This window comes from Dicentrarchus labrax, unplaced genomic scaffold (genome assembly GCF_905237075.1).
Source record: "Dicentrarchus labrax unplaced genomic scaffold, dlabrax2021, whole genome shotgun sequence".
NCBI classification, from domain to species: Eukaryota; Metazoa; Chordata; class Actinopteri; family Moronidae; genus Dicentrarchus; species Dicentrarchus labrax.
In genome coordinates this window covers 5812199-5835472 of record NW_026136719.1, presented here as the reverse complement: position 1 = coordinate 5835472, position 23274 = coordinate 5812199, and the positions used below count along the sequence as shown (strand labels likewise).

The following is a 23274-nucleotide window of genomic DNA, read 5'->3' as shown; positions in this document are numbered from 1 at the left end:
TCACAAGATCACAAAATCCTGCGAGAATCCATCTTGCCAGGTTGCCTGTTTCTAAACAGTTTCCAACAACGCTTTCCCAGGTAGTCCTGTGTAACAAACCATCTGGAGCAGGTTAGCCTCATCTATGTTGAAAAGACAAATTAATTTGGAAGGATAAAAAATAAAAGTGACTCATACATTGTCATATTTTAAGTTAGTAACGACTGATGTAAATGATGTAGCTAGTAAGATATGAGGTATATATGTCACTTATCATATTTTAACGTTATTTGGTTGTATTTTCAACATAGACGAGCTTAACACAAAGTTTAACTAACTACAGGAAAGGAGAAGGTTGACTGAGGCTTGCTCGACTCTTATTGGAGCACAGAGCGAAAAGGGGCGGGGCTTAGGAAGGGTCAAGAGAGATTATTGTGGAGTTTTTATATAAAAATAAAGTTTTTGCCTTCTATCTATTTTAGCAAGAGTCTTAAAAGTAATAGTTTACAACCAACTAAGTTTTTTTAATGACAACAAGCAAACCTAAAGTGTGATTTTGTGTATCTGACAATCCCAACACAGTACCGCATGTAGGCTTATGTACTGTACACCGTCAGTCAAAGCATATTAACCCAATACAGCTTTACAATTAGGCACAAGAGGACACTCACACAAACCACTTAGAGGATGAGTACTCAGAGGTACGTAACAGTAGCAGTAATTTTAAACATCCCTCTTTGTGCTTCCATTATGCACTTATCCTCCATTACTGCTTCAAGTGGAACTCAACAGGCATTTTGAGGCACTATCTGAAAGCTGAAAAGAGAACAGAATTGAAAGTGGTCAGCTGTGGGATTTTTTTATTCTCGTCTATTTATCATTTCAGTATTCATTGCTGTGGTGATTCTGCTCTGCTCTGCTCTACCCTGTGTGCACATTTTTCTCTGCTGTTACATCAGACCTTCCCACCATCAGACCAGTGCAGTTGACATTCGTCCTTTATTGACAGAGCCACCAATTCTGTAGAATTTTAAACCGGCCTTTGTGTTTGCCAAATGAGACCTTGAATGCCTCTCCAAACAGCTGGAGTTGTGTGAGGAGGTCAGAGTTTAGTGCAGGATTTTTCTAAAGGGGCTGATCTTTACTTTAGGTGAGGTGGCCCACCACTCTGTGAGAAGATAAACCATTAAAGGTCCAGTGTGTAACATTTAGAAGGATCTATTGGCAGATATGGAATATAATGTGCATAACGATGTTTTCATTAGTGTATAATCACCTGAAAATAATAATCCTTGTGTTTTTACAACCTTAGAATAATCCTTTTATATCTACAGGCGCTGCAGGTCACCTTCCATAGAGGCCGCCGTTTTGAACCACCATGTAGGGCTGTAGTTTCTCCTTCATGCTTGAAAGGGGACGGTGCAACAATGTAATCTGCGTCTACACAATCCTACACACTGATCCTTTAAGAAATGTCTGAAATAAAGCATGAATATTCAGGGGAAAAGAGCAGAGGTGCTATTTCACACAGAAAATGTCACATATTTATTGATCGTGGCTTCTGTTTGGGCCGTCAGCTACTAAACTAAAGTGATCACATGCGTCAGTGTTTGGGTTGATAATAGCCTCTGCTTAACCCTCGAGGTGCCAGTGCTCATCAATTTCCTTTCTAGTCCTCAGTATTGAAGCCAAATTGATATTAATATGACCGCTGGTCACAGATAATAGTAATTATTCCCTCTGCATAAATAAAACTGCACATAAATAATGGCTACACCTGCACACACACACACACACACACACACACACACACTTCCCATTAGTCCCAACAATGTCTGGGAAGTGCAGCCCCTCTGAGCTATCAGCACACAAAAGCTGCTGATAGTGTCTGAGCAGAGCCTCTGTGTCAGTGCCTGATAAGCACTGCACTCTGTAGAGTCAGAGGCCAGTATGAGCCTCCTTAGCATTGTCACCACCTGCCTGTGTCAGCCAGAGGTGTGAGAGCACTGAACAAACAGTATTGACTTCCCCCCAGTTCAAAGGATGTTGCTGAGGAGGACACCTGTAACTGCGGTGCTTCGCGCTGCTGAGAAAATCACAATGGGGGAACGGCTGCAAGGCATACAGAAAGAGGCTGCTATGGAAAACTGCTGCACAGGAGGGAGTTTTTAGGCAGAGCGCTTTCCAAAGTCAGAGCACAGCTTTTCAGAACAGACATGATATGGACTGTACTTTTTTAAAATAGGGACTGTACTCCTCACTCACAATAGCAAGGAACAGCGGGGCAGAGTTTCATGGTAACTAGAAAGCTGACAGTTACAGAAATAACTGCAACCTCTGCAAACGTTTGCTGACAGTAGCAGCTAATCATTACCAGGAATGAGACAAATAATAAATACAGTGCTGCAATACATAAAGAACATTGCCGTGTGAGTTGGATAGATCAGACTGTGCACTTCATTACAGTGAGTCATTATTATAGATGTCTGGAAAACTCACACTCGTAACTTTAAAGCAAAAAAAGGTGAATCCGTTTCCATTAACCGCCCCTTGGATAATATATTCTACAGCAGTTGAAGCAGAAGCAGGAGCTGTAACATCAAGGTTCATCACACCTTCTGTGTCAGTATACCACACAACCACTCCGGCTTTTTGTAGAGGTGCCTTTATTGTGAAACCATCATCATTATCAGTGAAATAAGCTGGCTCAGCCTGTGACTGACTGTAGAGATAAAGGATGTTATTAGGATATATGGACTAACAGTCTAGACTCGGTGGTCACAATACCAATGCAGACTCTTTTCTGCAGAGCAGCCTGTCCATAGCTGGTTTTAAAGCGTGACTGCGGAGATGCAGAGGCAGACAATGTGTCATCCTTTACCTGTTATGCTATTAAGCATCTACATTTGGTTTTACAGTTGGTTGGATATCATTTATTCTTTACAATTTGGCTACATAGCTCTAGGCTGAGGCAATAGGAGCTATAACAGTCTTTACTTTGAAATAAAATCTTTTTTTATAAAAGTTTTTATAGTCCCTTTAAAATTATTTATTTATATTTACTAGCAGCATGGCTCAAGGATGGCACATTTCAGTCTGTCAGTCCACCAGACTGAAACCTCCCCTGACTTTTAATTCAGCACCACCATGATGTTGACATCTGTGTTTTTGGATTAACAGCAGGTCAATCTGAATTTGTTGATTAAAGTTGGGTTTATGGTTTACTAAATACCCTCAAAACGAACCACATTCCCATCGGACCCAGCTGTTATTTGTGCTTAATTAGCAACTGTTAGCACGTTAACATGCTAAACCAAGATGGTGAACAACATCAGCATACAGCAGGCTCATTGGGAGCCTGTTAACATACTGACTTCAGCATCTGTGTCTAAATACAGCCTCACATGGCCGTAGACTCCTTTCAATACCCACAATGTTTTGTGTTGTGTTGTTTTTAACACAGCAAAATACATCAGAAACAAAGATCAACTCTCCTTTGGAACTTACCCAAGGTCAGTGAGAGGCGGCTTGTCACGGCCCCGCCTGTAGCACAGGAAGATCTGGGGCGCCATGAGGCCGCCATTGTTAAGATCAGCTGAATGACCGCTTGGTGTTTCCTCTATGCATGTGAACCCTGGCGGCACCTCCTCGCCCATCGAGCGGATCACCACCGCCACATCCGTGATGGGCGCCTTGGGCTTGGCCGTCTTGTGGCAGACATCATCAAAGTGGATCTCCTGGTCCAACGGCTTGGACGGGTCCGTCAGACCGGCCACCACAAAGTAGTCGGCTACACGAGGGCCTTTGTCCTCCATCATCTCCCATCCCCGCCAACTGCCTGCACGGTTACAAAGGGGAAAGGAGTTAGACAGACATAGAGACACAGAGAGGGAGACAGAGAGAGAGGGGAGATTGATTTTCGTCATGGTAGCAGGTACAGACAGTTCTTGCGTCCTTGCTATGGCAGTGAAATAAAAAATCTGAGTCATAAATCTTACTGAGGAGAGGCCAGGAGAAGGGCAAATTAAAAAAAAAGGGTAAAAATGTGAGGAGGAGAGGGGCTACAATTAGGTAGCAGGTAGCCATTCACAGTTAAGGCCATTAGCTAAAGCTCTTTGACCAGATTGATTTTAGTTCACATGACCAGCTAAAGGTTCAGAGTCCTGGCTCAAGGACAAAACATTTGGCTCTGGAGAGAACAGAACATAGTTGGTGTAGAGGGTTTTAAACATTTCTCTAATTCTAAAAACTGAAACAGCACAATTAAAGCTTGGCTGGCTACACAGACCTGAGTGTGCATTTTAAAAAGGGAGCAGTGAGGTGTTTCTTCACACTTGACATTCTGCCTCAATTACAGGCCGGTCCCACATAAAAACCCGCTGATTAGAAGCCTTGTGATATCACAGAGCCCATTAAGCGGGCTGATAAACGCCAATAAACAGTAGTTTCCTTAATCTATCCTAAGAAGGGCATGTCCTGACTGCACATCATCATCTACACTTTATGAAGAAGCACAGACTGAAAGGTACACCGACATGGGCGAGTAAACAGGATAGCACCACGGCAAACACCTGAGAGGTCACTTCCCAATGATTGTGACTGTTTTTTCTACCAGGACATCATCACAAAACTTCACTACCACAATTATGTTCATATATTGTAGAAAATGCATGAGTTACAGCTGTGATCGTTTCAGTCAAGTAACGGTTCAATCTCCTAACAACGGGAGTGCACTTTCTGCTTCAGAAACACAGGGAGACTCAACAAACACTTTCACCACCCTCTGAGGACAGCCAGTGATTCCTGATGTTCTGTGTTACTTTGATCCAGCTCTGCAGTCGACCACTGATTGTTTGCAGTGTCATGATCACAGTGCCATTTCAAGAAAACAAGAGGAGTTTAAGACCACTGAGGTCAGAGTCTGAGACAAAACTCCTAAAACAATTTGGGCCAAAGACACAACTGAGAGGAAAATTAATGGTGTGAGGAGAGACTAAGACATATGTACAAAGAGCAGCTGCTGGAGGCTTTGCCAAAAATGTTGAAATTGTGTTGCTTGCTTCGTTTAAAAGGCACTTTTTGCCTCCTTGATTTGATTTTAGGAGGAGGAAATGACAAAACACATTTGCATCACATACTTATTAACCCCTTAATGACTAACAACTATATTTTGTATGTTAAGGAAAAAGCCCCACAGGTGTTTTTCTAGTTAGAGGTGGAAACCCAAAATCTGATTTCATATATTTATCATGCCTTAATTGGTAGACAAAGTTGCATCACAACTTTAACTTTGGTTTGACATTTTAAATTTCAGATCGACACTTGATTAGTTGTTGTTTTGAATGCAACGGCACTAAGCACTGGATGTAACAACGTGTAGCCATTAGTCATGAAGGGTTGCTCATTTTATCCTATAGGAATACTGAAATAAAACGTCCCTATGGTCTTATATAATTCCACTGTGGACTGTGGGTTTTTTTCCTGAACACTACATATAATACTCTATTGTATGTCATGGAAATAGAGTAACACCAGACTTTTGTAGCTGTTTCGGGCCGTGTGTTCTTACTGATCAAACTCTGTGAGTACAAAGATGAAAAATACATCAAGACAACCTGCAGTGACACACAAGGATACGTATATTTGATAAGAAATGGTTTTCCTTCTCACTGTAGACATTTCTTTTACCCAATTATTCTTCAGTCGACAATATTGCCATGAGCCCTCACTCTGATGTGACAGTATGTGGATAAAGAGAGGTTACATAATGTTCTTCTTACCTCTGCTTGACAACGCAGATCTACATTCTGCATAATAGTCTTAAAGAAGGCTAAATTGCTGAAGAACAAAATACTGTAAGCTAGTTTAGTGTAACAGTGGACTTTTTTTTCCCTTTGGCAGCGTCTCTCTGGGTGTGGTGTAAAGTCTTAGTCTGCCTCAGTGACCAGATTCATCACTCAACCTCTTGACACTCGAGCCTCCGGGACACAAGTTTGTCTCCGTGGGTTCAAATGAAACTTTACCCCTGCCGGTACGCTTGTTCCTCTCCAGGTCAGCCATGCAAATCCACAGGAACACATTGGGTTCATGACAACTGAAATCAGGAGGTATGAGAACTGTGTACCTGCATAGCAAGTACACAGATAAGAAACAGGATGCCATTCAAACAGGTCTCTCATATAAAACATCATTTTGTACAGATGGCAAACCGAGGATGGGAAAGCTGTGTGATTTCTTTAAAAACATTCCCAAGTTGCTGCACACAATCAGGGACCATTTCTCATCCAGAGAGCCATTTCATTGCAAGCAGATTTTGTAGCATTAAAGTTACTCTGAATAATTCAACTAGACACGGTCTGTGATTCCAAGCATATGCAGTAAGAGGGTGTGGGAAAAAGAGGTTCAATTAGCAGGGTGTGTAGCTAGTGCAAGTACGTTGGCCCAGAAGAAAGGTAAAAAAGCTGCCAACTCCAGTCTGTGTGATGATATGCTAACAAGACCTCAGCTGCCATCGCAGAGGCGTAAACCGCTGTTAGTTCATCCTTTTATTCCCCTCACCATCAGAGACGATCGCAAGTCACGAAGAGATCAAAGTGACAAACTCTTCCTCTATTCTGACCTCTACCAGTGAATCTCCTCCATCTGGACATCATCAGTTTCGGTCTTTGATCAGCAGCGGTGCTGAAAACATTTTAGGTGAATGTGTCCTTTTCACACATGTTGCCACACAGACTGTCAAGAAGCACAAACATAAAAGCAGCCATGTCATTTTCGATATAAGACCAAGCAGGCTGAATCCTGTCATCCAGGCTGCAGCAGCAGATGGAACAGAATCCCATTTGTTTCTGTATTTTCTTCATTAACAGGTTCAGGTTATTTTCAGTCTGTGACTCTGTCAACAGCTAGATTCTTTTAGACACAACATTTGGCAGAGAGAGAGAGAGGTTTGTTTACATAAATCTAACTGAAGCTGTTTATTGCTATAATTAAATTATCTTTGCAGGGTCAATGAGCCAAGCTTATGTCCAAATAAAGAGCGATTTATGTTTCTGTCTTTGCTGATCACTTCCAGCTATTGACAGATGGTGAGAAAACGCTGGTTCACTGTGTTCTGGCTCTTGCACTCGGATTACAAATACATCTCACCTCATCACTTCTTCACTGTGGTGAAGCTGATGAGAAGACAAGTCACAGCGAGCTAATTTTCTGTGCAAACTGATTCCTGGTCAGCCCTGATAAGGCAGAAGGAACAGAGGTGAGTTAGGTGGACCTAGGAGCTCTAAGGGCCGAACATCTGCACAGCATCCTGAGTCCGGGACCACAGTGTGTGTTCAGCTTCCTGTCCAACACACAGTGCAGACTCATAAATGTTCATGGGACACTCGCATTACACCACATTGGTGCAACACCCAGAGGACAGGATGTGGGACACGTGCTCACTTCTCTTTCAGAAATGTTTACTTGAGAATTGAACACAATAAAAAATTCATAATTTCAAAATAAAAACAGGTCCACTGCAGCAAGTGAAAACTCAGCCGGTGTAAATAGCTTCACTTATATTCGCTTATAATAACCCTTCCCTTCTTTTGGTGGCGTGACAGAACAGCTGAGGCACACGGAAAACAACAGCAAAAGTAAAATATAAAAAGATATGTGTGGGAAGCTCGCAGTGATGGGACAAACACACAGATTCCTATTGCACCTTCTCACGAGCTCCCAACACTCTCTGCCATTAAAAGCCTGCATGTCAGCGTGTGTGTGAAAAGGCTGACAGGCTGACAGACAGTCTGAAAGAGAGGTGAGACATTGATGAAGTTCTGTGTGTGTGCAAGCACAAGGTCCTGAGGTCACATTCTTGTATTTCACAGGCACGATGAAAGGCAGGAGATAACATGGCGAACATGTGTGGTTTTGTCAAGTGCAGGACAACCGCTTAAAACTTAAAGCCAATCCTAGTTCTGTTCTTCATTTAAAACCTATGCAAAGCATATGTAGTCCATATGATATATTAATGAAAGGAGGGGTGGAATTACCCAGGGTGACGGCCTGTACAGCGGCTATCTCGTTTCTTGCAAATGACTGCTGCTTTATTGACCCAGAGGGATTTTGCATGAGACTCAACCTGAGGGAAAACATGGGTATTGTTTCATGGAGCACACTGCAAGTACAGTTAACTCCTCACTTGGTACAGAACTGTAACAAAAAATATTGACCTAATTTATTGCTGTCCAATGGACGCAAGGCAGCGAAGAGCTCAGCAGTGTCACTCCCCCATCAGAGAGACTACACGGCCACATGACGGGCCAAAGAATGACACTCATCCATGCCATGCTGTCAGCCTGCTAAAAATACAATGCAAACCAAAGCAGAAGCACTGTGGCACACGTTACATAACGATTACATATATATACTGTATTATACTGCATAAGAGTATCAAACCGCCTCTATTGTCTTCAACCTGCTCTCTCTGCCTGCCCTACATTTCAAGAACAGAAGAAATCAACATTGCTGACTTCAGGATAGAGACGCAGGCGACAGAATGAAAAAATGTAATTCCAGATTTCACAGTTCCTATTTTTACTAAGCCGTCATCAGTCAGTCTTCTTGTTAAAAGGTAACTACGAGGATTTATGGGTTACACAACAAAAACAGATCCATTGAGAGACATTCGTAGCTGCATTTACATGATGATGTGAGATGTTCAGTCCGTGCAGAAACAGTTACCTTACAGATTAACACATTTTCCCCAGACAGCCTTGAATTGTGCTGAGGAGGCATAACAGTGTAAAACGCCCATCTATTTCATCTGTAGTTTATTGATTTTCATGCACAGATCATCACTGGATTCCTTCCAGTCCAAAAGACGCAGAGCTGTGACTCACGACGTTCCTGACACATAAGAATAAAAATCTGCTCCACAGCTTAAGTGGTCTAATCCAAATATCTTAATTTGCTGGCTGTCCTACTTCTCCCCTGGCAGACTGACCTGGAAGCTCGACTGGGTCTTGAGGTAAACGCCCAGAGAGCAGCATAAAAAGCTGTGAACATTTAAAGAGAGGATATGCTCAGGCCGGCAAACCTCTTTAAAAAGGTCACTGGAGTCCTTTGCAGTGGTCCTGAAGCACTACAAATAATATTTATGTGTTGGTGAATCATTTAGGACATGGGCTGACAAATGCCTTAAGACACGGTTTTCCCCAAGACTTTGCCAACTATTTGTCTTTGTAAGGCTGGAATCAGCATTTGACTGCAGAGTACCTTAAATGATGTGGTTAACTTGCATTAAAGGTACTTTACGACATGACACAGCTGGATGCACAGATTATCTGGGCTCTGCCAGATTCTTTACAGTAATAACACAGCGCAGAGAGCGGTGTGCGAGCCAGAGAAACAGGAGAAGCAGAGCTGGTGGAAAAGCACCACAGGCCCAGAAACTTTAAACTCGGTCCCACATGAAGGGCCTGGTGCCAGAGCCGTAGACAAAGCTTCCCAGCCCAAACTCGCTGACTTATAACCGCAGCAGGAGCTCAGGGAGGAGTTCGATAAGATGTCCAGAGTCAACGTGACAGGGGAGCGATTTCCAGCTGTCTTGAGTTCACAAGAACCGGGGCCAATGAAACTCACCAATGGGACTCTCGTTCAAGTCTCTAACGGTCCCGTCGCTGCTCTCGGCTCCAGCTGTATAGACATCCAGCACGGGGACAGCCACAGCAGGGCAGACACGTGGAGGAGGTGAAAAGGAATGTGCTCAAGAACATAAACAAAAGCCAGTAGGAAGCCTCACTAGCCAAGCATCTGCTTCTAGTTAGCCCAGAGGGGTGGGCGCTTGGCTCTTGTGCCTTTTAGCAGCATCAGGTCATGTAACATTGTGGAGGAAAGATGACCTCTGTGAGAAACATGGAAAACTGTAATCTCTACACCTGACGTGTTACTTAACTTATTCAACAAATGCTGAGAGCGCTGTTCCACCTTCCTGAACCCAGACATCTTTGACACACCTGAGTGAAATGTAATGGAGCTGCATCTTATACACTCCCAGCTCCCGATATTTAAAATTATTCAAAACAGGCATAAAATGAAGCTAAATATCCCTAGAGGAATGGGCAACAAGATTTAGACTTTGCCAGCTTTGTGTGAGAAAAGTTCCCATATTTAATGTTCACTACCAGCCCCTGTGGCAGATAACACACTGTCAGTTTAATTACACAACAACTAGCACTAAATGTGCACTTTAATTGCTCTTAGATGGAGTGAATATGTGTGCGTACCAAGGGGACAGTATTCATAGGAGATAGTTAGGATGCATTAACCTTTGCCGACAGACATTGTACTTTTAATTAGGTATGTGACTATTTGCTGCTGTCAGTGTGTTTGTTTGCATTCTTAAGCAGAAGTGCTTATTTCATGGTCCAAAACAAATATCCCCTCGGGGACTAACAAAGTCAGTCTTATCTTACAACCATCCATCAGTTAGACACCGTTCCATTTTCTAACAAGGTAACAATAAAACAAACACGGTGTTCCCCACAAATTATGTAAACCCCCTCCCTCGCAGTCACCAATATCCACCTTGTTTTGTGCCCCACCTTGGGCCGATCAGTGTCAGACATAAAAATGGGCTGACAAGTGTATCATTATTTTAGATTTCGGCAAAACCCAGGCAGCAGTGCAAAGGTGCAGTGTGTAAAATGCCAAACACGAGGCAAAAAGAAGCAGCATATGAATTAGTTGGTGCTTGATAGCCAGGTGCTAAAAAAACAAATAACTGTACAAAGACTCAAGAATTGTCCATTTAAATCCCGATTGCGGCGCACACAGTGTGTTTTCTGCAACACATTGTTGATGATTGTTCCATAAGCTTTCATTAATAATAGATAATAATAGCTGAGACAGAGAAAAAGGGCGTAAATGATCATATAAATTCAATAATTATCGTACACCTGGCAACACTAACAGAACTGGACATTGTAATTTACAATCTACCTGATGGAATTAAAGAAGTTTTAAGCACCGGGCGTCAGGATATAGGAGCTGTAAATCACGAGCGGTTTACGATCTGTAAACTTTTTTGGACTGATAACAGCAGCTCAAATACATTTCGGTAAGAGTTTGTGAAAGTTTTACTGAAAATTAAGGCAGAACTGATGCTGTGAGATGAAGACAGTACTGATTATCAAATCATCATCTCAATGTGTGTTGACACTGACTACATTTACAGCTATATAAAGATGAGAAAATGCCTTTGGGAAGTAAGTATATTAAACCACAGAAGCTTAAAATAGTATTTTTCTCTCATTAATTCCACCAAAACGCCTCCTGAATAAACGAGGAAATGGGACTTTCTGCTTGTTACTGTAACACAAGCCCTCTGAAGTGTCTCAGCTTTGTAAAATGCACAACAAAACAAAACATACTTCCAAACAAGCACCAAGGTTACAACTGTCCTTGACTTCATATTAAATCTTCAAAGTTAAGCACTTGTCAAAGCAGGAGGAGGATGCTCAGGGTCGGGCACGGAGGTCTTATCCGTTAACACTTACTGCTTGCCTTTAAATGAGCATTATACTAATGTAGCAGATCATATTGCTGTTAGAGAAGAGGATCAATGGGTAAAAAAATGGAAATAACAATGTCAGGGTTAGCAATTTGTGCCCTGCAGGGACGAACTTATAACGAACATGAATATGCTAATGTTCCTGTGAGGTGCTTCAGTATAAAAGCATCGGTGAGCATACCAAGTGCCTTGAAAAACTTGTACAAGGTCTTGACCTAAAATTCAAAAGATGTTTTGAAATTTCGACTCAACTCTAGGGTGCTCTGCCTCTCTGGGTACGAGTGGAAGACTGCGAGGTGTTTTTGTTTTACGGATAATTAAGCACAAAGCGCGATGGATGGTGATGCAGCAGCGTGAACAGTGACAGACTTTACCTGCCAGCAACTGATCCCATTAACATCACTATCTGATTACACCTAGAAGAAGTAAAACGAAGTAAAAACAATAACAGTAACCTGCAATGAGCGAATAAGAGCAAATAAATGGTCCTGACAGATTCAGACGGATGGTGTGAAGACTCGACACTATGCTGCATGCAGCCACTTCACTGAGGTTTTGGTGCAGTTGTATTTGGTGGTTTGAGCAGCGTTCAAAATGAAGGATGTCCCTTTGTCCTGGGAACAATGAAATAGCACCTGGGACACAGAGATACAGTGTCTGGGACAATTTTGGGACAGAAGGGAAATGTATTGTTATTATTATGTTTATGCATTATGGAATATGTGTCATTTTGATTGTTAGGTGTGCACATTTGTAAAACTGTGAGGTGGCACCAGCATGAGCACAAATCAATCATAGAGAGAGAGTTGCCAGCTTTGTTGCTCGATTTAACAACTTGTCAGACCCTCTTAGCGACTTTACTTCTTAATGGAGCTAGTGACAAATTCAGCAACGTCTTAAGATGATCAGGGAAAAGGCAATTGGCAAATTTAAATGTATTATATTGTAATTCATTCCTATGCATGGTGCTCATTCCTATCCTCGGTGCCGTGCACAGGAAGTCAGTATGGTGTGTTTGAGCTTCTCTCTCACTCTGTATCTCTCTGAATCTCTGGATTAAAGGGTTCCTATAGCTTGTGAATATTAAATCATTTGTTTGATCTTCTCCCTCCCTTGATAGATTCTTTACTTCAAATATACAATATCCCTGTAGTGAGTTTGTGATTATTTGGCTAAATGTTTATAATGTTTATGTAAATTTCCAATCAGAAAGAGGTTTGCATTTATTGATCAAACAGTTCTTCTTAAAACAAGAAAAAGACACTTAACCAGTAACTAAAAGAATAATAGAAACTGATTACAACCAAACACATTAGGTGATTTAGATTTTTCGATCTATAGCAGAGTAATTCAATAAGTGATACAGATTACTGAAACAACTATATTCATTATGTAAAATGAAAAAAGAACTTCAATCTGGAACAGTGGTTGATAAATCTGGGACAGCTGAAAGTAGAATTTGGGACAGTTGCGGGACACTGAGGAGAAAAGTTAATTTCGAGCCCTGTGTTTGAGGCATTGCATGCATTGTACGTATGCATTGTTGTAGGACGTTGATTCCTAATCCACCTGCTGAATGCTCCTCTGCAGTCTGATTTTAGCAACAGAGGCTTTGATATCAGATGAAGCCGTTTGTTAAGCCTCCTGCTTTCACTCAAAAGGCACTCCATGTCAGTGACACTTAATGCTAACTTTGAGTAACCATTTCAGCATGAAAACTCATTGAAAAGGTCATATTTCAGTATATAAAAGGTAAATACTGGCATCACAATTCCCAGGCTTCAGCCCTGTACAAGAGGTTACCATCCCGGTTATGTGCACAGTATTAGCAGAGGGAAGTGCTAATGCAGAGGCCTTTGGGAATTAATACCATGTCTCCAGGAAACCTGATCTCACCAACCTGCCTCCTCTCCCAGCCTGATCTTTTAATTCCCTAGTTGGCAGAAAACTGCTCTTAAGGCTGGTGTTTTGCCTTCAAGAGAGACAGAGTGATTTGTACAAACATACACATTTCATTTCCAGTGTGACCTCTTTTTATTTGCAGCTTGTTAACTTTGGAGGTTGGCAGTTTGTATATAGTGACGTCTTTAGTCTCTCCTGATAAGCGCCTATTTCTGTCTGAATGATGAAAAGAAAAGGGAAGATGGTTGGGGAATAATCTTTTACCCTTGTGAACCCAGCAGACCACAGCAGCAGCAGCAGCAGCAGCAGCAGCAGAATAATGTGTAGAATCAGACAATTACAGCCTTCACCAGTGGAGCCCTGACTGTGGTAAACCTACATCCAAGAGAGTTTCACTTAAATTTATTGAACAAGAAGTTTCCTCAAAGTGGAACAGAGCGGAAAATCAGACTTTAATGTAATTTAGCCAGATATAATGTGTGTCTATTTCACTGCGTGTGAATGTGGTTCCATCAAAAACTGATAGAGATTTTGATCAATGTGGGTTTTATTAGGATATTTTAATTGTCTGGCATTAGTTATTGGTTTAAAGATATATTTTTCTTATTCAGCAAGAGAGAATTTACTGAACTTGGCATTTGAAAAGTGGAGCGAAAGAGGAGTCATTTTTTTGGCTAAATAAACACCTCTAGGCTCCCAAATCCCCACTCAGCTTTTTCTAATTAAATATTCACAATGATGTTTGCTTGGTTATTTTCTGTAAATTGCTTCATAACTGTCATTGTAGTGTTTCAGTAAGTCATGCACTTGTATGTCCCCACTGCTCTTTCTGCCAGTTTCCTTGCTTAACTACCAGAGCTGCCACTAACGATTATTTTCATCATCGATTAATCTGTCGATCATTTTCTCGATTGGTCTATTAATTGTTTGGTCCATAAAATGTCAGAAAATGTTGATGACTGTTTCTAAAAGCCCAAACTAAAGTCCTCAGATATCTTGTTTTGTCCGCAACCCAGAAGATATTCAGTCGGGACTAAGGAGAACAGAAAATATTCCCATTTGAGAAGCTGAAATCAGAGAATGTCTTTCTCAAAACGATTAATGGATTATCAAAATAGTTGATTAATTTAATAGTTGACAACAAGTCAACTAATTGTTGTAGCTCTATTAAGTAGTCAATGCTTTCTTCTAAATGAGAAACAGTGGTAACCAGTCTGTCCAGCTCTCAAAGGGGTCAATCAATTATTAAAACTACTCCGACTGAACCAAACTTTATTTACTCAGTTCACACATATTGCAGACTGCTGCATAATTTCCCACAGACAAAAAAAAAAAAGAACGGCGACGGTTGATTTGAGGGAAATGTGTTTCGGTGTTCTGACAGATGACTTTGCTACGAGTTATGAATCTCACTTTAGATGATGAGATCAGTGCCCGGCACTCAAATTCTTCTTGTCTAGCAGCAGATGCCACCCACCAACTGAAGACACATCCTGCCTTTCTCCCCGCAGACAATACTCTGAGCTTACAGCTAATTAGTGTTTGTGGATGGTATTCCCTGGGAACATGTAATCCTGGTCTCAGTCAGTCTGCATGCAAATCTATAGCCGCTTTTTCTTTCAAGTAAGATATCTCCTTTTGGCTACATTGCATAAAAACGGCAGCCATGCTGTGCTTTGACCTTCAGGCTGATACAATATCCTCAATCACTGAAATATCAGTTCTGCTTCCAACAAGTCTTTGTTCCTAAAATATTAGGTTTGTGGCACAATCTGCAGTGCCAAAAGGACTGGGTTTCCAGCCTCAATATTGTTTGTGGGCACTCATAATTGTGTCTCCAGCAGCAAGCAAATCAAAAACACTTGGCACCAAATTCTTCTTCTTCCTCTGTATAGTTTCCAGGACACCTGTCAGTGTTGCAACAACAACAAACAGAAGCATTTGAGAAGTTTGGCTTATCTTATTGATGGTTTTTATAGAAATAGTGTTTAAAACTTACATTAATCAGAGCAGAAAAAGGGTATTGTTTGCTTTACTGAAACAAAGGGCATTCAAGTATAACACCAATATTGGGAGAAAGAAAAAGAAAGAATGATACCCAGATCTTCCTTAAGATCTTTTGAAATACTGTCAGCTGGATCCAAGTTGTTAGCGGGCTTTAACATCTCAGTATAAATATTTCTATGTGAACAAATCTCAACCAAAGCTTGAAACACAACGGCCTCGTTATGAATTCATTATTGATATCCTTGAAGGAAATATGCACCCTAAAAAGAAACTGATGATCTATTTTTGTTGTTTCAGTATGCATGGTAGGCATCCCTCAGAACCCGAAGAGCAACAGACCCACCATGTTGCATCAGACAGAATTCAAAAGACAAAAAGAAATCATCAGAAACAAAAAAGAGCAATTTTACCACTCGCAAGAAGCAGGATGAAGACCAGAATGCCAAAAGCGTGACTATCACTCATTTTCAGTAGCTACATCTCTTGCTCTGTCGCTCTTCTATGCTGTCGGCAACTCTATCACTCCTTCCAACACAGCCGAATACAACACGTTGGCATTGAACGGGAATATGGAAAAATGTAAAGCATCGGTGTAAAAACTGTTGCCCTACGTCCTTGGAGAAGAAAGAAGAAGTTAAATTAGGTGACAACATTCATTAGTTTGACTATAGTGTGACCTAATCATTATGACAGCTAAAATAGGGCTGTGAGCTCCTGTAGCCTTCAGCTTCCACATCAAAACACATCAACCTGTGTGCATCACCGCTGGAAGGGGGTACAAACAGTTACACCTTCACCACTAAATAACTCCAGGGTAGCTATGAACTTGGTAGTATTTTTGCTTTACAATCCGTCACACCAGACCTTGTTTCCCCCTATAGTGAATCTCCCCAGAGTCGAAAGTGGCTGTTTAACCATCCTCCAAGTTCCTTCGCCACTTAGTCTGCAAAGTATCTTAGTTTTGGCTCATGTTCCACAAAATTAAATCCAACTCTCAACCCCCAATGTACTCCCAAAGGCAGGGAATACTTGTATTTGGAGATATATTACAGTACACTAACTACACGTCCTTACATGTTCTCACATGGTCAGAAGCTTATTTTTTTACTTACTAACGCCACGTTGTTTCCTATATATGGAATATATATATAATATATATATAATATATATATAAATAATATTACAACTTAAAAAATTTACAAAATACAGGTACAATACAATCAAACCCTCGACAGCAGACATCAGATATCCACTCACTGCCAAGGAAACTTGATAACAATCTCCAGTTGAGTCATTTTAGCACGCACCGTTATGCAGGACGAGTTAAATTGAATGTTACAGTCAAACACAAGAATACACCTCAAGCATGAGAGGGGTCACATTCTTTAGCTGACAGCTCTATGAAGTGGGACTCCTATGTGACGAATCTGTTTGTGGTAACTGAACTATGCAAGATGGGAAATAACATGCACCCTATGCCTGAGGTATTAAAACCACCACTACTACAAGGGGGGGGGACATTTGGTGTCAATTATAGGTGGACAGCAGGCATTAACCTTGAAGCTGGAGTCAGGGTAAGAGGAATCAGGGTTACTAGAGTCTACCTGAAGTCTTCAATCAGGCTAAGCAGACACGTCTAGCCGCCTGTCCTTTGATCTTTTACTCACTACCATAAATCTTCTCTTTGGACCTGCACAAGACTACACGGCCCCGCTACTCAAAGCTCACCCGTGCAGCCGGGTCAGTGCCATTTGGCTCTCGAGAGCGCCTTCATCTGAAGTACATCTCCTTTTTCCTCTCTGGCATTTCAAAAGGGCGCCTTTCTGCCCTCTGAGCATGAACAGACAAGGCAATAAGACGGAAAGGAAAACATCCCGTCCATCATGTGCACAACAACGTAATCTGGTGAGGTTCCATAATACGTGAAGGGACGACGCAGGCGGAGGATTTATGGGATCACAGTGTAGGTTACCTTTCTGGTATGTGGAGCTGAGGTTTTTCTAAATCACAGGCTTGGGAGTATTTCTGTCACATATATGATTTGACCAGACTTGCCTGTCCATGTGCAACACCACTGAACGACGCAGAGGGGAAATTTCAGGGAAGTAAACCCTCAGAATTTGAATCCCTGATGCCTGCCGTCCGACCGCTCCTGTCCTGATGTCTTATGATGTCAGATAAGAGGAGAAGGGCCACTCAGACTGGACTCCCAGTATCTTCTGCAGCTTTTCCTTGCCTTACGCTGGCAGACGTATTCGCAGGGATGCAGTATCAGTTGACATATTCCCCCAAACACTTACACATAGCTATAACTAACAGCTTCAAAATCCATATAAAAACCAATGACTAGGAATGTAAAAGATATATTGCGAGACAGTTGAATTGCGATAGAAATATGCGAAGATTCAAATCAGTGGGATGATCAGCCGACATGAGTACCGATCCAATACATGCGAGTTAGAAATTAGATATATATGCTGTATATTATTATATTTTAACATGCGTATACTACTAAGCCTAAGCCGGGTTAAACCGGGTCATGACTTTGTTATCCTGGGAATAAAAAAAAACAGGACACTGCTGGGAAGTAAGCAGCGTCCCATTATGGGGGGTAAATAAATTACGTGGTACCGGATTGCATACTCGTTGATAACACGGTATCGGAAGAATCAGGGATGGGACGATACTTGATATTATCACGTATCAGGATAAAAGCACTCATAAGTTAATCGTTAACTTCCATTATTGAGATACTCTTGAATATCCTCACATGGCTTAACTTGAAAAAGCTGTTTAGCTCGCTAACGCCCAGCTTCCTCATTGTATCCCCCACAAAAAAAACTAAAATCTGTGGAAATACTATGGATAGCAAAACTTAAGAACGACATGGAGCTGTCCCTTTTGCCCCAAACCACAGTTTGTTAGTTTCAAGCAGGAAACAATGGCGGCTCGCCTGGTGACACACAATCCCATAGTCCAGCTAAACAGTTCACTAAAATATATTATGAATATATATTTATACATATTATATATATGTATAAATATGAAGCGGTTTTAGGAGAGAAATAGTCAACACAGTAACAGAATCTGGATCCATATCTGATCAGCACTGTCTAGTTTGACAGTTTGATCTGAGTTTGATGACCTGTCAAACATAAGTTAGCCCCGCTTTATGGTCTATTTTACTCTAAATGGGACCATAATTTACTAAATGAACATCATGCTGTATGGAAGAAGACTTGAAACTAGAGATTGAGACCATAAACTCATTAGAAAATTGTTCACTGAGCTCATAAATCAAGAGAGAAGTCGGCTCACTTCTCCATAAGAATGAATGGTGTCGGAGCTGCCCCCTGCTGGCCATTACAGAGAATGCAGGTTGAAGACACTTCTGTCCTTTAAATATATATATATATGTATATATACATACAGTTAATGGTTTATATCCTAACACATAAATAAAAAGGGGATTCTTTAATTTGTTTTCAGTCATAATTTGTCCTTAAACTCAAAAAATCTTGCAAAAATTGTATCAAATCATGAGACAGTTTTATAATCTTCACTTCAAATGCTTCAAAATAAAAGAAGATTATGAACTGAGTGTCACTGCTTACCGTTTACAGCAAGGTTAAGTTAAATAAGTAACAAACTGAACCACCTCAAATACACCAACAGGGTGCACAAGCAGAGGGCAACGTGGAGAGAGAGAGAGAGAGAGAGAGGGGTTATTTTTAGTTTCTTAACATACTCGCTCAAACAGACACAATTAATATAACCCGGGTTTATTTTAGCACGTTATTAAAAATATCCTCCACAATTTTAACCCCGATTGCAAAACAACCTGTGGCTCATGTGTTAGCTTCCAGCGAGGGGTCACATAGAGAACGGTACGCAGGGCGCAACATATGATACAGACAAACAACATAAACAACAACAACAACAACAACAACAACGTAAACACATAAACAACAGAGTGAGACAAGAGCCTCCGCATGACAACAGCTGTTACCGGTAAATCCGTTATAACGGTTCATCATATCGTACTTACCCTCTTGCTTGTGGACGTTAGATGAGTCCTCACGCACACGCACGCACACACGCACACACACGCACACACACACACACACACACTTCGACCGGTGTCGTCTACCGGTTCATTGCAGCCTCGTTGTCGGTAAACCGGGGAGAGAAAAACAAAAACATAAACATAAAAAAAAAAAAAAAAAAAAAGGTTGACCTGAGTTGGGTTGTTTGTTTGTTTTTTTTTATTTTGAATTATTTGTTTCCTCTCTCTCGGAGTCGATCCGTTCGCTGTCCAACCGAGACGAAGCCTCTTTTCTTCTGTCTGTCAGTCACTGTGCAGAGCCGGCTGTCCGCTCCGCCGCCATCTTGGTTGTGATGGGAATCCACACACACACACACACACACACACACACACACACACACACACACTCTCTCTCTCTCTCTCTCTCTCTCTCTCTCTCTCTCTCTCTCTCTCTGGGTGGCAGTTACACATCACAGCCAGCCTCTCCCTCCCTCTCCTCACATAATCTACCTGATGCTGGTTATATTACCTCAATACTCATTTATGCCTCATACTTTAATTAATTAAACTTAATTCAGATTTTTTTTTTTCCCCCTTAGAATGATCTAATCTCCTTTTGTTGTTGTATGGAGTCCCTTTAGGGCCAAAATCATATGACTTAACAACAGAAAATGTATTCATATATGTATTTAAGAAATACTTTATTCATTACAATTGTTCTACTCACACAACGTTAAAGAAATAGTACTTATATACAATATCTAAACACAATAAATGGAATAGAAATGAATATATAGGTGTATATATACATAAAAAGTAAAAATAAAATGGAAAAATAGAAATATAATAAGAGCCTAAAAGATATAATAAGATAATAAGAGCATTTATACAAAGTAAATGTAAATTTAAACATATATTGGTGACAGAAATTAATAAATAGTAATGAGTTTTAAGAAGTTTTGGTTATAAAGAATGACATAATAATCAAGTGACCCGGGTTTTGCACCTTAATCGACTCACTGCACATTAACAGCACCAGTTTAATACAATCAATATATATAAAGCCTATCAATACATATTTATTTTATTTTCATTATGTTGCAGTTACTAATAGAAACTGTTAGACTAATTATGTCATTACATTATAAACAAGCAAGATTATTACACCTTTTTATTGCCATTATTGTTTTTGTATAATTTGCTTTTAATTCCATAATTTTACCCTTAAAATAAACTCCTCTGTTGTTGTATGGAGTTCCATTAGGGCCAAAATCGTATGAAATAAAAACAGAAGATATATAAATCATGTGCACCAATGATACAATTAATATGGCCTATACCAATAGATATTTATTTCATGTCACTATTTTGCAGATTAGTTACTAATAACCTGAAATTAATGATTCAAATTTAACATGAAATGTTGCAGTTCTGACTTTTTCCCTGAGACACGCCACTAAAAAAGTTAAATTTTAAATGATTTCCTTACTTTGTCTGGTGAACTTTGTTCTGTTTCTTTATCCACTAAAGCCAACAGAATGGATTTGAATGAGTTATAAATGAATAAAAATACCTTGGCTTTCAATAAAGGACCCACAGACCTTTACACTTCAACGTAATCCACCCTCTTTTTATTTCCTTTTCTATACAATCTGGAGCATTTCATCTTACCTAAGATGATCTTGTCTGTCTGTTTGTTTGTTTTTGTCAAAAATAATAATAAAAAAAAGTAATAAAATACAAGTGGACTTCATTCCAGTGACATTATATCAAACTGTTTCACACTGGATGAGCTCCAAATCCTGACCGGCACAGTCAGCCTGTCATGGTTTGCACCAAAAACAGCTCACGCAGCTTGTGCCAACTTGAACTGACGACTTCAGAGTGACAAGTAAACAAAATGTGGAGCAGCAGCAGCCTCACAAAGAAATACCGAATAACAAACGCATATTTCACAAGGCTCGTAGTGGCTGAATCCAAAGGGAAAATATGTTGTATTCATTGTCTACGCCAAACACTTAAAAATCTGTGAAAATAAATTAACTTAAGAAGCATCACCACTACCTGCTGCTACTTGATTATCAGCTGATTGAGATTCAGCGTTATACCTGCTGCCTCATACGCCGCCTGTGCTATATTTAAGCTGGTTTCCACCCCTTGCCGCCAACAAGCAGCACGCTGGCATGTCAAAATGGAGCACAGCTGGTGTGTCGCCGATGCCGCAATGCCTCTGAAGGTGCATTCAGATTGCCTGCAAAGCACATTTTTAGTTGTGTGACCAACTGCAAGTGTTTTTGGTCCATAACTACACAGCCTGAAACATACAAACCAACCGTGTGTGCAGATTGTGCTGTGGTGTGCTTGTTTTTATACACAATTATAAGGTTATAATGTTTTAGAGGTTTGTGTTTTCCAGCTTGTTGTGGGGGTTTTCTGCCCCCAAGTGACATAAAATCTGCAGCTTTAACTACAGACAAGTTTGCATCCACTCACGTCTTTGCATTAACATCAATATTCACTGCTGTTCAGGATCAGCAAGTAATCAGTCAAGTTTCTTTGTACGTGAACTTGTGTCAGCTCCTCACACGACTCTGCAGCTGTATTTTGTTTCATTATGCAAAGAGTTAAAAAATAATGTGTCAGAATTAGAGCACAAGTGTGTATAATTCAGACTTGTGTGCACATTCCTTTACAGATAAACAGTCTGGAGCATGTAGATGCACGAAACACATTGCACCAAAGCCTCGTGGCATAGATTATCCTGAAAATGGATTAAATGAAGCTGAAAGAGGGGAATGTGTTTGAAATATCTTCTGTACCTGACAATGTAGGTCAATAATGAATGTCAAAGAGATCATTAGTGAAGAGTGAATTGCAGGAAGCAAAAGTATGGTTTAGGACTGCATCCAAATACTCCCACTCAAATAACCTAGCTTTGTGCCATGGTGGGAAATGTATTTGAGCACCTCTTTTGTTGGCTCTGGTGTTTCAGCTGTAGAACGAGACCTGTGTTACAATATCTTAACAAGCTGCCGGATCTCGTTTCCATCAGCAGAGTGTGTAAGAGAAAGCATTAGAAACAGCGTGTTAGTGTTAGAGACATGAGGCAGAGAGACTTGAAACGCTCAGTTCACACGGGTTTCAAAGTACAAATACAAAAATAATGTTTTTATTAGTGATACAGTGTGAAAGTATGAGACGTTGTGTGCTAATCTTCTTAAATAATGACGTTTTAGTCATTGAAAGGCTTCAATTAAAGCCAATGATGCACCAAATTCTACATAATTGTATAACATAAAATGATGCTAAAACTTTTAGAATAAATAAAAAATAGGACTTATTATTATTCTCAGGATGCTAAACTAATTCTTGCAAAGGATAAAAACAAAGAAACACTGGAAACAAGTAATGCAAGGATATGAAAACCTATCTCGGGTTGAGAACCTTGTGGGGCTTAGAAAAATCCTCTCAATACAATATAGAAGTAAAAACATCAAAATGACAAACAGCAGTGAGAGAAATACATAAATCACAAGAAAGGAAAGAAATAGAATTTACAGTAATCCTGATGGGTATGATATAGACAAAGTGAAGGAGTGGGTGTGTGTGCTCAGAGGGAGAGAGGGAGGGACGAAGATGCCTGAGCACGTTTATCATCAGTTTAAAGACTGTATTTAAGGAGAGTTTATATAAGAGCATGGAAATAATTAATTCTAGTTTCTATTTATCTCTGTTTTTGGTCCTCACCAAATCAAATATTTCTTAAGCTGCTAAATGCCACCAGCTA

General features: G+C 40.5%; 1 protein-coding gene across 11 annotated transcripts in view; it reads right to left on the bottom strand.

The window, feature by feature from the left end:
• LOC127351488 (C-myc promoter-binding protein) overlaps nucleotides 1–19855 on the bottom strand; it is a 69934-nt gene extending 50079 nt beyond the window's left edge. For 10 of the 11 annotated variants that reach the window (XM_051379045.1, XM_051379047.1, XM_051379049.1 and 7 more), the window contains exons 1-2: nucleotides 19491–19855; nucleotides 3487–3817 (exon numbers count right to left, since the gene is read on the bottom strand). In XM_051379045.1, the coding sequence (XP_051235005.1) occupies nucleotides 3487–3797 (311 nt within the window). In that variant the 5' untranslated portion in view covers nucleotides 3798–3817; nucleotides 19491–19855. The remainder of the gene's footprint in view (nucleotides 1–3486; nucleotides 3818–19490) is intronic. The other variant, XM_051379046.1, reaches the window with a different exon arrangement.
• Nucleotides 19856–23274: the final 3419 nt, after the last annotated feature.